This window comes from Pseudochaenichthys georgianus, chromosome 14 (assembly GCF_902827115.2).
Source record: "Pseudochaenichthys georgianus chromosome 14, fPseGeo1.2, whole genome shotgun sequence".
Classification (NCBI taxonomy): Eukaryota; Metazoa; Chordata; class Actinopteri; order Perciformes; family Channichthyidae; genus Pseudochaenichthys; species Pseudochaenichthys georgianus.
In genome coordinates this window covers 24854670-24868560 of record NC_047516.1, presented here as the reverse complement: position 1 = coordinate 24868560, position 13891 = coordinate 24854670, and the positions used below count along the sequence as shown (strand labels likewise).

Genomic DNA, 13891 nt, shown 5'->3' with positions numbered 1-13891 from the left:
TACATGCAGTTAATAGCATTAATGCATCAGGAATACATCATTATATTCAATTCCCAATATTTGCAGATAAAGCTCTCTTTGGATTTACCTGCTCTATTTATTTAGTGTACTGTTACATTTTTGCTTAGAAATACAAACTCACTCGTGCCTGGGCGGATGTCGGACATGTCGATCAAAGGCCCTGAGTTCTGGATGAGGGCCTGGTGGTGCAGAGACACGCCTGTGCAGAAGTTCTGCGGATTCACTGATTGGCTGAACTCAGTGTCTGTCACAGGCACTGCTGCCTTGTCCTCTCCTGTTGCAGGCAAAACATGAAGATAAACAGTCAAGACAAAAAAAAACACACAATTAACACAAGCTAGAAGAAGTTTGTGTTGCTGCCACATGCCTATTTGTTTGATTCCTTCCTTGTCCTCGATGAGTAGCTGGATACGTGGGATGTCAATGTGGAGCCTCGGCCCTTGAGGAGGGCCCTTCACCGGAGTGTCTATACTGCGATTGTTCTTGCTACACACATGGAAAAGACACATTTGGTCAGATTATTTTTGGGGTTGCGCCTACAAGATATATGACTTCCTCTTCACAGCAGGCATTAACAATAGCACCAAAAAAAACTCTCTTACCTGATAAGCATCTCCGCAAGGCTCTTAGCATCTATAGGAAGACAAGATATTAGTTAGAGATTGTTTGGCTGTGAAGATACACTTCATTACACACAATAACACCGATCTCTGTCTGAACTACTCCTTTTCCCTCCCTCTCACCTCTAAGTCGTTTGAGCCTCTTCTCCTTGCGTTTCTTGCGGATAATAAAAAGCAAAGCGACGCCCAGAGTGACCAGGATGACGGGAGAGCCGATGGAGAACAGCTTCTTCACGTCATCCCCTTCTCCACGAGCAGATCTAATGGGAGGGATTGTACCTGCGGAAAGGAAGACAACCTTTAGAACAGAACATTCAGTGAGAGAGGCACTGAAAAATAAACATATGTCGGACACTCACTGCCGTCGTAGTCGGTGGTGGCAAACTGGGAGCTCTGGTTTCCGCAGCCGGCGCTGTTGCAGGCTTTCATCTTCAGCTCGTACCAGGTGGCCTCACGCAGCTCGCTGAGGAACAGCTGAGAGGTGGAGTTGGCTTTGAGGCTCTGCCACGCCCAGGTGCCTTTGGGTCTGAAGTCCAGCATCATGTCGGTGATGGGGCAGCCGCCGCTGGTCCAGCCCTGCAGGTTGATCCCCGCGTGGGTGGAGTTGATGTGTGTGAGCAGCGGCTGGTCCTTGTTGAATACCGGTTCTGTTCACAAGAGAGGAAAATACACATGTTAGAATGAAACTGGCAACATCATATGTCTGATTTTATTTGTGATATTTCAATGAACACCTGGAAAAATACAGCTATTTGTATTTATTTAAATAGTATATAAAAAGTAGGTGGAAAAGAGCAACCACAGGATTATTATTGGACTGATGTATATGCTCATGATCGGCATAAAGCATCTTAAAGGCAAATCACAACGCTTTAAAGTGGAACTAAGTCCATTTCCATAATTCATATATGTTATTTCTTAAGTATAGGATTGTCGGAAAATATTAGCAAACATGAACTACTCTCACCCAAATCCACAAACTATAGTGCTAAAACCTCAAATGAGCTAAATGCTAAATTTACAAAGAATTAGGAAAGATGGAAAAATAATATCCAAGGGGATTTTTCTCGGTATATGAGCACATTTTCTGTTCTTATGTTCACACATTTTGATTGGACTGTATTAGGCCATGGAAATAAAATATTGGAATTCCTATTTTAGGTGGCGTTCCCCTTTAAAACACTAAACAGGACTGAACAGCAATATATACAACTATATTCCTTTTGATGTCCCCAGATTGATATCTCTGGTCTCCTGCTTCATGCATGTCTTCAACACGTCCCGTACCCCCCCTCACCTCTTCCATGTGTCTTGGCCTCGATGATCTCACTGATGCGTCCTGAGCCCACGCTGTTCTTGGCGGCCAACTTGACCTTGTACCAGGTTCCACAGCGCAGGTTGTCCAGCCTGAAGGAGCGCTCACTGGAGCTGATGAACACGTCCCTCCACTCCTCCGTGTTGTCCACCGAGTACTGCAGCACAAATCCTGCAGAAACACCAACACAAGTCATTTAGAACAAGTACTGCACATTCAGGGAATTAAAACGTGGAGCATTCTCCCTGCTGCTGCATCTGTTGGACACCAGGGGGCAACCATCAGCTACAATCACTTTTAGTTTGTCTACTTAATGCCTAGAAATAGTGTTTACACTGTTATGTGCATTATAAATGTGTTGATGTAATTATGTAAACAATATCCTACTTTTAAAATGTAAATAATATCCTACATTTTGTTAGCTGTAATTTGGCCTCTGACAGATTTGTATCTTTCACTGTCAACATTATTTTACTTCTTAGTTCTGCTTTTCTTTTCTATTTTGATATATTTCTATTTTGTAGTTGTTTATGTATTACTTTTAACACGCTGCTGTGATGAAAACATTTCCCAAATTTGGATCAATAAAGTAACTCTTATTTTTTATCTCATTTGTATAAATGATATAACGAGGGTGAAGCACATTGAAAAATATCTGTCACAAAATCAGATAGATCTTTCGTTGGAGGGCAGGTGTTCCTCTGTTCACAGAAAATCTCACCTCTGATGGAGCTTCCCCCGTTGTCCCCAGGGATCCAAGCAAGGGTGATGGAGGAGGTGGAGGTGGTGGAGACGGTCAAGCGAGGCTGATCTGGAGGAACTGGGAGTAAAGAGAGAGAGGGACTCAGCAACAGAGCGGAAACACCACGAAACAAACACATCCTCCACTGGAGTTCCCCTTAAACACATCTCTCTCCTCACCTTGCACCACCAGGTTGACTATGATGGTGTCAAAGCCCAGAGTGTTAGTGGCCGTGCAGGTGTAGTACCCAGAATCCTCCGCTTTGACCGAACGCAGCACCAGTGTGCCGTTGGATAGGATCTGCCGCTGACTGTCCGCCGTCACCGGGATGGCAGTGTCGTCACTGAAGGAGACAAAATAGATACAGATGTTATTGATCTCATCCCAGAGGAAAGTTCTCGGTGAGTCGTGGCGCTGACATATAAGAGGTAGAAGTTGATCTCTGACCTGTCTTTGGTCCATTTAATTGTGGGGGCGGGTTCTCCTACGGAGCCGCAGGGAAGACGCACTTCCTTCATCCAGGGTGTGGTCACCGTGCCGCCGAAGGACAAGATCTTACCCGGGACTGTACACACACACACACACACACAAATAATCAATCTTTGACACACAGAAAGTGATAGATCTAATAAAATACATCAACATACAATAAAATCAAGACATTAAAAGAATGTGCTTCAGCAAGTGTCTCAACAAGAAGTTCGTCTTTGTACGTTCTGATGTGTATCTGCCAGTCAGCGCCGAATGAGTGGCCCAGTTTGCCTAAAGGCCTTAACTCACTGCTGAGGGAATAGAGAGCTGGTTTAGCGTAGCCCCTCCCCTGACCTCTCAGTGTCAGTCTATCTTTTCTCCATAGATCCTCCCCTCTATTGATTCTCTCTGGCTATCTCTCTCCCCAAGGGTCATTTGACTGGATAGGCCCTGTTCATCACCACATAATTAACAACAGCGTCTCTTGCAACACAGCCGCCACTCAATCAATAATACGGCTGTCAATCAATAACGGAGAGCGGGACAGAGTGCGAGGAGGAGCGCGAGTGATGAAAGTGATCTGTGTTAACGGGAGATCATGTTGCCGTTTCATAGCCATCTTAAGAGCGCGCTGCCTCATAACCTTTACAGAGATCTCTTTACCCTTCTCCTCCACTACAGGCTCGCCCGGAGGACTCACCTTTCCCAGCAGGCTCCACTGTGACCTTTGAGCTGATGTTGCCACGGCCGGCGGTTGTCACGGCTGCAGACCAGATGTGGTATTGTTTACCGCGGGTAAGGTGCGTGATGCGGTAGAAGAGCATCTCCGGGTTGGCCTCGTACTCGCTGGGTGCCTGGGACAGAGGGCACGCAATATCATGTTAGAGAAGTATGATGAGACAGGGAGAGGACAGCGGGGGGGCAGCTCCTGTACTGGGAACTCTAGCAGCTTAAAGATGCATTACAGGTTATACTTTCAACCTTTTCAAGTGGGTATGACACATTTAATATCAACCTTTTTGTGATAATGTGTCATCCCATTAGAAAACATAGCAAGTAGTAGCAGTAGAATTGGCAATGTTCAAGGTGTTTGGTTTTGTACATTATATGCTCCCACATTATAATAACTGTGCTTTCCTGTCTAAGGGCTACTGTGTGTGTGTGCGTGTGTGTGTGTGTGTGTGTGTGTGTGTGTGTGTGTAGTAGCTGTATCTGTTCCAGCAGTGTCCTTCTTTTTTTTATATTGGCTTGCGATCCGCCAATAGACAGAGAGACAAATAATTGAAAGATCTGCCCATAAGTCTTTCTCACAGCTTTCAGGTTCATTTTAATTCTATAGATCAACACGTTTTATGAAACAAATACAAATTAAATAATCAGATTTAATATTTTTAGTTTACAGTTCACAATAAACCAAAAATAAATGACGTTTTACCTTGCCTGTGAGATCTCTGAGTGTTTAATTTATGTTTAATTAGATATATTAAATAATATTAAAGTCTTAGATTAACAAAGCCTTGTATTTGTTTAAGAATGATTTAGCCGTCTTTGATATACCGTAAACACTTTATGTGTAACTGAAATGTATGTAATTCCCTTTTGCTTTATTTATTTTAAGCATTTAGATGTTTAATTTGTCCAATGTTTGTATTTCTGCTGCGTGTACAGTATCTGCAGGTTCTGAATGGAGACGGCCTCTCAGCCTGGAATGACCTCTCGATGGACTCTATTGATTAAAAGGATGATAAATGGAAATGTCATTTAGATTGTAGTGATTCACTCATTGATGAATTTATTTACCTTCGACACCCAAGTTAAATGTTTTAAGTGAGTGACAATGTTCTTTAACGTTTTAGATGTAAAACCACAATGTATCTATACATATGGTAATCTAAATGTAACAGTTGTGACGAAGAACTGTAGGATAAATACATTGACAAATAACAAAATGTGTTAAGATGGGTTATTGGGTTTCCCCTTTTTTTTTTAAACAAAACAGAATAGAGCAGATCACGCCACTGGTCTAAATGAATTGGAAACAAATGAAATGATTTCCCCTCGCATACACAAAAAACCCCGTCATTTTAGGACTCAGTGCTGGATTAAATGATGTGTTCCTGTAGATATTTTCCCTACAAACTCATCTTTGAGAAAACATTCACGCACGCACACACACCTGCAGGCACGAAAACACACACATGCCAACACGCTCACAAAAACACGGTTCTCTCTCAAGTCGATCCTCTGTTCTATCTCTTTAATCTGTTCATCTCTCAGTGCTCATCTTCAGTTTCTTCACCATTTGCTTTCCCCCTCTCCCTCGACCCCCCTCTGTCTAGCTCAGTGAAGAGGATGGAGGGAGGAAGGAGGGAGGGAGGGAGGATGTGTGTGTGTGTGTGTGTGTGTGTAGGGGGTGCGTTCGAACATTCCACCAGCATAGCGGAGGTGTTGTGGTGATCCAGGGAGTGATACAGGGAGATAATGAAAAGACGGACAAAAGCACTCTCATCTCGATGTGACTGATACCCTCCTCTGCTCCTCCTTTCCCTCTCTCCCTCATCTCCCTGTTTTCCTCCCATTCCCCCCCCCAGTCTCTCCCTACCTCTAATGGTGTTTCTCTTTCCCTCTCTCAACCTCCTTCCTCCCCCCCTCCTCCCTCCCTTCCGCTCTCCTCCCTGCCTGTCCTCATTTACATGGCACTCATGCACAGAGAGGGAGGAGTATTTGTGAATAATAAGAAAGTGAGATTCTATCCTCATATCAGATTTCACTCTTCTTGTTTGTGCGGGTGTTTGTGTGCGCATGAGATCTCAACACAAGTGAAATGCCGCACACACGTGTATAAATAGAAACATTTTGAAATGTGATGTCTGTGTGTGTGTGTGTGTGTTTCTGATGCGGCAGTGTGCATGTGTGAGCTTGCTCTCCGCTTCATTTGCATATCTACGTCTCATCACGTTGCCAAGACAACCTCATCTGTTCATCTGGGAGGGCAGGAAATAAAGCGATGGTGCAAACACAGTGAAAAGGAGATATTCGTAAAGATACGCACGCACGCACACACACACACACGCACGCACGCACGCACGCACGCACGCACGCACGCACACACACACACACACACACACACACACACACACACACACACACACACACACACACACACACACACACACACACACACACACACACACACACACACACACACACACGTACAGGCCCAATTAACAGAAGTGGTTACAAATTATTAATTTCCACTAGTGGATTTTTATCAAGTTCAAGGATTGCTAGCCTCTCAATCTCATGGAGCATTTTTTTTCCGAGTGGCCCCTTACAAGACACGCCCACAGAGGAAGGACTCACCGGCTGCAGAGACCCCGGGCTGGAGCAGTAGATGGTGTACTTGCGGATAACACCGTTTGGTTTGAGTGGCGGCAACCAGGATACGACCACACTGTTCGGAGAGGAGGGGACCGCCTTGATGCCCGCCGGTGGACCAGGAACTGTAGAGAACACATAAGGGAACATCAGCAAATGCATCTGTTTTTGTGTCGGGTGCCCATTAAAGTGAGCAGGCTTGTTTGCAGATTGCTAGTCTTATCCCGCACTAAGCCGCTCTGGGAGGACTTGGATGAACTCCCTTTGGGTGGACGGTGGTGACATATGTTCGCTCAGACACTGGTCAGCACTTCTGACTCTGTGACACCCAGCTTTCTCTTAACTCGCAAACAGATTAGACACTTAGCGCCTGATCCTCCGCTAGCCACTTAAGCTGGACACTGGACACCACTTAATACTCTCATTGCAGTCTAAAGGCGTAAGAAGGGTTTAAAACGGATGAAGAAAGACACATCGGGACGCTGGATACTGTTGAAGGTGAACAATGAGGCTTTTGTTGCATTGGCTTTACACTATTTGGTTCTCAGTGAGAGGACTATTCACCCACCTCCATAAATATGACTTTCACTTGACAGTGGGCCTCATCTGGGGCCTAAAGAAGCGACGTCAAAACTCTGTAAATTCCACCCCCTATCCCTCTTTTCTTACACGTGAGGCCCCGGGTCATTCACACAGGACTCCTTTATCTTGCACCTTACATGAGATAAAAGGGATGAAAACAAAAAAAGACAAGATGTAGTGAGGGAGGTTTTAAAAGAGGGAGGCGTGGAGGAGAGAATGGCGAGAGTGATAGGTGCAGCTCCTGGGGGAGTGATGATGGCGGTCGTGGTGGTGTTGGGGAGGGGCAGGGTAGGCAGTCATCATTATCATATCTGGCCCTCTATGTCAAAGTAGGAGTGGCAGTGGGAGGGGGGAGAGTTAAGTCCCATCTGGTGCCCAAAATCTGCCCAGGCCTCCAGACAGACACACAGCCAGCACGGCCCGGTGATGACGAGGGAGCGAGGCACGATGCTGAGCAAAAATCCCCATCTACATGAATTCATAATTCACTGCTGGGCCAATCAGAGGAGGGTGTGTCACAGGAAAGGGAGGAATCGCTCAGCTAAATACCAGAGAGCGCTGCAGTCTAATTTAAATTGGCTGAGAAAATGAAATCCTCGGCTTTGACATTTCTATTATCTTTTTTTTTTTGGAGGATGGCTTATTCATTTTTTTTTTTCAGTCCGTGTGATCACCTTTCTATCTTTCCATCTTCCACCCTGAGGCCCCTCCTCCTCCCCCTCCTTTATAAAGAGACATGGATCCGTCTGTAATCCCGCCTCCAATGGTGTAAGCAGAACATTAATTCTCTCTAATCCAAGAGGAGTTAATCCCTCTGCCTATGGCAAGAGGCTGGTGGAGAGGATGCGGGGCCCGGGCTGATGGCTGACTCCTGCATGGTATATGCTCCGAGGGGGCACCCCCCCTCTACCCCCAGTGTCTACCGCCTGCCCCCCCTCAGTCCTGAGCCGAGACCCAAAGCCTCTTAATTCTCATTAGCACCACTAATGGAGCTTCGCAGCATAAATGAGCTTTTGTCATGGGTTTGAGATACAGCCCAGCACTCTTTTTTATATATCCCCCTCCTATCTCCCACCCCCCTTACCCTCACCCCATATTCTGCACATGTATACCTTCAGCGTTTTTTCCACACTAAAATATATTTAAAAACAAGTTAAAGGCTGACATTTTCTTTATAGTTTCTACTTCTGTGAGTACTCACGGTCCTCGCTGGTCTGGATGTACAGGACGTTGCTGCGGACCCCGTCCCCCGCCTGTGTGTAGGCCAGCACCTGGACGCTGTAGTTGGTGAACTTCTCGAGCCCTCGCAGCTCCACCTGTTCCCGTGTGGTGGTGATGTTCTGCATCTCCCCCCATTCTGAGGACGGGATGAGAACAGGAAGGTTATCTGATGGAACGATAACTAACTCCATCTTCTATAAAATGTATTTATATTCTACCAACTTGCTTTGCTAAATATGTTTTGAATATATGAGGACTGCCTGGATTACAAAGCAGCAGTTTCAGCGAAGATATGAAGGGTAGATTAGTGGCTGTTTAAAGTTTAAAACATTAAAGCAGCATTAAAGTGTCAGATTTGCAGGCTGTGTTGCGTAATTTGTTTGTGGTTAAGAAAAGATTAAGGTTTTGGTTCAATAATGAAAAAGTCAACACACAATTATTCCCTAACCTTAGTGTTTCAGAAGCCTGCACATAACCATGGAAAGGTATTTGTTATGCGTTTTGTTGCGCTTTACCGTCATATGCCCAAAACATATTCTCTATTGCAAATTAGTTGAATATAAACCTTTTTTAAGGACTCAAGGTTTAACACACAAAAGGAGCAAACACACACACACACACACACACACACACACACACACACACACACACACACACACACACACACACACACACACACACACACACACACACACACACACACACACACACACACACACACACACACACACACACACACACACACACACACACACACACACACACACACACACTTGTGTCAATTCAAATAAAAAACTTCGAATGAGAAGGTGTGTCCAAACTTTTGACTGGTACTGTATGTCACAGACAAAGACACACACGCACGCACGCACGCACGCACGCACGCACGCACGCACGCACGCACGCACGCACGCACGCACGCACGCACACACACACACACACACACACACACACACACACACACACACACACACACACACACACACACACACACACACTACTGTAACTGAAATCTCATCCCTTTAATATGGATGATGCTAAAAACAACTGGGACTGAAACAATGGGAATAAATTCAACGACACACAGGAACAGGAAGTGCTTTATGCGGAAGGTGTGGACACACATTACCACGTTGTGACGCACGACACTGACACAGAGGCAGGTGGGTGGGTGGGTGGGTTTTTTATTTTTGGTGACATTTAGAATGAGATAGGTGATAATTACTCTGCAATGGCCACTGGGCCTGGCCCCCACAGCACCCACCTCCGTCGGGGAAGAGGGACCAAAACACAACGCGGTAGCCTTTCAGCACACCGTGCAGCGTCAGCCGTGGAGGCTCTGACCACGTGATCACCGCCTCGTCCGACGTCACGGAGATGGCTCGCACGTTCTGAGGAGGCTCGCTGGGAACTGGAGAGAAAGGGAGAGAGGGTTAGAGATACAGGGTTTAAAAGTACATTACATTTTATTTTCTTCCCCATTTCATTATTAATAGTTCACATTTGTAGCAATTTATGTCCGGAATGTGCTAAGTAATGTAATGCATCAGTTTTTGTGGTTGTAACAACAATGGAATTCCCACATTTTTCAGTCATACAATATTGCAGCTTCTTTTTATTTAAACTTTTTCACACACACAGACCTTATGGCAGCATGTGTGTGGAATTCTGGATAAAACTAGCTTATACCTTATATACAAAACAGTCGTGAGTCTGTTTTAACCATTTCTACTTGTTTCTACTTATTTGTACTAAAATATCCTTGCTGTTGCTAAGAAGAACTGACTGATCCAGCATGGCGGCTGAAGCACATATAATGAATGACTACTCAACACCAACAACCCACAGGCAATCTCTGCTGAAACAAATCAGTCAAATAATCTCAAATTAGATCTCAATGGCTCCTTGTTCAGCGCTAGCTTTTAGAGCACAGAGAGGAGGGGGTCGGAGAAGGGGAGGAAGAGAGAGAGCAATGTACGTGAAAAGAAAAACAGTCACATCTTAAGGGGTTAAATGCAGATGAGGGTGAGCTGAGAGGTGGAGGATACAATCTGAAGGGAATCTATGTTCGTCTAAAATCACTGACACTATTATTATTACTACTGTGTGTATCATTACTGTCCACACAGACAGGAAGTGGTACATATATTTCTATCTGCAGTGTTTGAAAAATATATTAAATCAAAAGATGTGAAATAGACAGAGGGAGGATGAGGAGGAAGAAGGAGAGAGGCAGAGTGGGCAGACATTTAGAGAGAAATGGGGTTCCTGATTCCTCTCTCGCTCTCTACCAGCCTAATGAGGGTGCTAATTAAAGACAAAGGGAGAATGGGGGATGTGCTGCAAATTCAGTTTTACCTTTCCCTTTTTCAGTGATTTCAATCTATATCATATTTGTCTGTCATCCTGTTGCTGCATTTTACTTTGTTTTCCATTCTTTTTGACAAATTAACATTTGAGGCGTTTTACATGCTTCCACTTTCTCTCGTGTTGTGTCTAATTTAGCTTCTTCTTTCTATCTACTGTAGTTTTCCCCATCCTTCTCCCTCCTCTTACCATCTTCCAGCGTGGTGGCGTTGATCTCAGTACTGGATGGACCTGTCCCGGCCCTGTTGAAGGCCTGGACCACTACCCCATACTGGGCATACTTCTTCAGGTTGTCCAAGGTGTACACTTCACTGTCCCCCGTAGCTTTCATCTCCACGATGCTGTACTGGCCGTTGCTGCCCGGACCGTTCTCTCTGTAACCGATCTGGTAGCCTCGGATCACCCCGTTCTGCAACTCCTTCTTTGGAGCCTGAAACAAACATAATATAAGTTAACAATGAAATGTCAAACTATAACCCTGATTAGCTGCATTCAAATCACTGGTGAGTGTAAGATGTCCAGTATTAACAGCACACATCAAAACATGTTCTGATGTCTTAAAATAGTACAATTGTCAGCATGAAAACAATTATATCCTATGATTTACATATATTTTTTCACTTTCTTTGAGTTAAATCTTTTCACCAAGTTCAGTCCTGGTCATTATTGTCTGTTTGTTCATGTAATGCCACTAGTTTTTTATTAAAAAAAATAAAAAAAGGCAAACTAAATAAATGAAAAACGAATTAATTCAGTATACTAAATGCTGGGGGGATGTCACAGTATGAGATATGTCAAATATTATTATCATTATTATAGAAAACAAGGAAAATGGCTTGCACTTTTCAAACATGAGAAAAATTGCATAATCTGGTGCAAAATAGTAAAATTTTAGATAGAAAGTCTGATACAACATGCAATAATGTATGCTTTTATGCTATGGGCTTCTTAAGGGGTTCTTGTTAACACTTAAGATTGTTTGCTTTTTGTTCACTCAGTTTATAATTTACCTATTAAAGGAGCTGAGGTTGAACAAAGAAGAACCCTTTACAAATCAGAAGGCACAAGGGTTAACATTGAAATGAAGTGAGGTGCAGGCAGGTGTATGGGTTCTCTGGGTGTAATAACATGTATAGCAGTGACTTTACCCTCCATGTAACACGTATGCTCTGAGATGTCATCGGTGTGAGGATGACTTCCATCGGCGGCCCATCAGGAGCTGTTAATGGAAGATGTCAAATAAAGTGTTACTATGAATATTCCTATCGCTCCTCCATACAGAAATAAATGTTAGGCACACATAGAGAAAGAGTTATTTCTAGAGAACGAAAACAATCACTCACGTGCTTCCTCAGTACTGATGGTGAGCTCTTTGCTGGGGAGGCTGCGGCCTATCTTGTTGTAGGAGTACATGCGGATGCTGTAAACGCAGGCCGGGTGCAGCTCCACGATGTTGGCCTGGTTGTTGGTGGGGGAGATGTTCCTGGTTGTGTACATGTGATCCCAGGTGTCTATGAAATACAAACAAGATTTGAGATGTAAGCAAATGTATCTTAAAGACATTTGACAAACAATTTGATTTAGGAATACCAACCTGACTTGTTCTTGTACTCGATGTCATAGCTGGTGATGATGCTGTTTCCATCGAACCTTTGGATCCAGCGCAGGTTCATGCTCCTGTCCTTCACCTCCCTCACCTCCAGTTCAGGGGGGTCTGGTGGTTCTGTGTGAGAGACAGAGGAGGTGAGCACTCTTCACCTGCAGTATTTCACTGGAGATCTGATTCCAAAATGTTATACATGAACTGCGTTATAGAGCCTAATGTTCAGTACGTCTTCAGGCGAGTATGTGGTGGAAATACCTTGCACAGTGAGTTGGATGAGCCCTCGACCCTCTCCATAGGAGTTGATGGCGTGGCAGGAGAAGAAGACAGAATCCCCTCGCTCGGCCGGGTTCAGCTGTGAGCATCAACACAAACGTTACAATGTGCCAGATCGATCATCCAACCATAATGGTAAATTCTGCACATTTCCCCCAAAGTTAGGAGCTGAGAATAACCACTATTAATGAATGGTGCATTTATAGTTATTCCAACTTTATTATACATTTGTGTTATATAACATAAATGATATACTGTATTATAGCTGATGTGTGGCAATAATTATTTTAATAACATTAGTTTACATTAGCTTATTTACAGTTTATTTGTAAAACGTATTATTCATTTGTAATTCTTTTTTTTTTTTTTTTGTAAAATGTGTACACCTTTAAGATATTGTTAAACCATGGACCAGAAGCCATTTATAAACCATTGACAACATCTAAATAACATTTTAAACATGGATTACATAGTATTTATTAACCATTTTCAAAAGGTATTATAATCATCAGTTGCCGCTTTAGACAAGCCATTCAAATCATGTTTATGAACGGTTAACAACCCAATTATGAACCATTAACAAAGCGTGTCAAATATCGTATACAAATCATTTGGTAATAACTAACAAAAACGTAATATGGCTATTACGTTTTTATAATGTGTGCAACAATACAAAGTTAAAATAATATTATTTATAGCGAGAGTAATCATTATTAATGATCATTTAATTGTTTTTGAACAGTATCATAACTGATGTTGTGATTACAATAAGCTGCGTTCAGGGTCTGCTCTGTGTTGTGTTCACTGTCTGTTCACCTTAAGCGTGGAGATGACTTCGTCCCCCTTCTTGTTGATGGTTATGGAGTAGCGGGGGTTTCTCTCGGCGTCGATGACTGTGTCCCCTCTCTCCCAGCGGATGATTATGGGTTGCTCTCCGCGCGCCGTGCAGTTCAGCTCCTTGGTCTGGCCCTTCCTCGCCATGGTGGTGTTGGGGTGGCTGGTGATCATGGCGGGAACTGAGCAGAATGGCACACGTATGTCAGTGTGACGGATGGTATTATATGGAGTAATGAGACGAGGAAACACGGGGATGTGGTATTGGAAAGCGAGGATATATTACAGATGTATAGACATCTCTATTTCTGCGCTGCGTTCCCCATTTTCATTTCACGCTTCAAGCCCTGCTCGCTGTCTCCCTGCCTTCTCCTTCTACTCTTCTCCTTTCCGCAGACATAGATTATTGATTGAAGGGGTTCCTGCGGTTTTGTTTTCATCACTAATTCATCAGCCCCTTT

At 43.9% G+C, this 13891-nt stretch overlaps 1 protein-coding gene across 3 annotated transcripts in view; it reads right to left on the bottom strand.

Annotated features, from left to right (window-relative positions):
- Positions 1-13891, bottom strand: part of LOC117458116 (cell adhesion molecule DSCAML1-like) — a 56853-nt gene that overhangs the window by 4607 nt on the left and 38355 nt on the right. For 2 of the 3 annotated variants that reach the window (XM_034098381.1, XM_034098382.1), the window contains 19 exons: positions 13413-13612; positions 12579-12675; positions 12312-12440; positions 12061-12228; positions 11866-11936; positions 10907-11147; positions 9615-9761; positions 8331-8486; positions 6533-6672; positions 3870-4023; positions 3146-3263; positions 2878-3041; positions 2678-2776; positions 1939-2127; positions 1001-1288; positions 765-920; positions 624-654; positions 389-507; positions 143-295 (listed from right to left, as the gene is read on the bottom strand). In XM_034098381.1, the coding sequence (XP_033954272.1) occupies positions 143-295; positions 389-507; positions 624-654; positions 765-920; positions 1001-1288; positions 1939-2127; positions 2678-2776; positions 2878-3041; positions 3146-3263; positions 3870-4023; positions 6533-6672; positions 8331-8486; positions 9615-9761; positions 10907-11147; positions 11866-11936; positions 12061-12228; positions 12312-12440; positions 12579-12675; positions 13413-13612 (2820 nt within the window). Of the gene's footprint in view, positions 1-142; positions 296-388; positions 508-623; positions 655-764; positions 921-1000; positions 1289-1938; positions 2128-2677; positions 2777-2877; positions 3042-3145; positions 3264-3869; positions 4024-6532; positions 6673-8330; positions 8487-9575; positions 9762-10906; positions 11148-11865; positions 11937-12060; positions 12229-12311; positions 12441-12578; positions 12676-13412; positions 13613-13891 lie in introns of all 3 variants that reach the window. The other variant, XM_034098380.1, reaches the window with a different exon arrangement.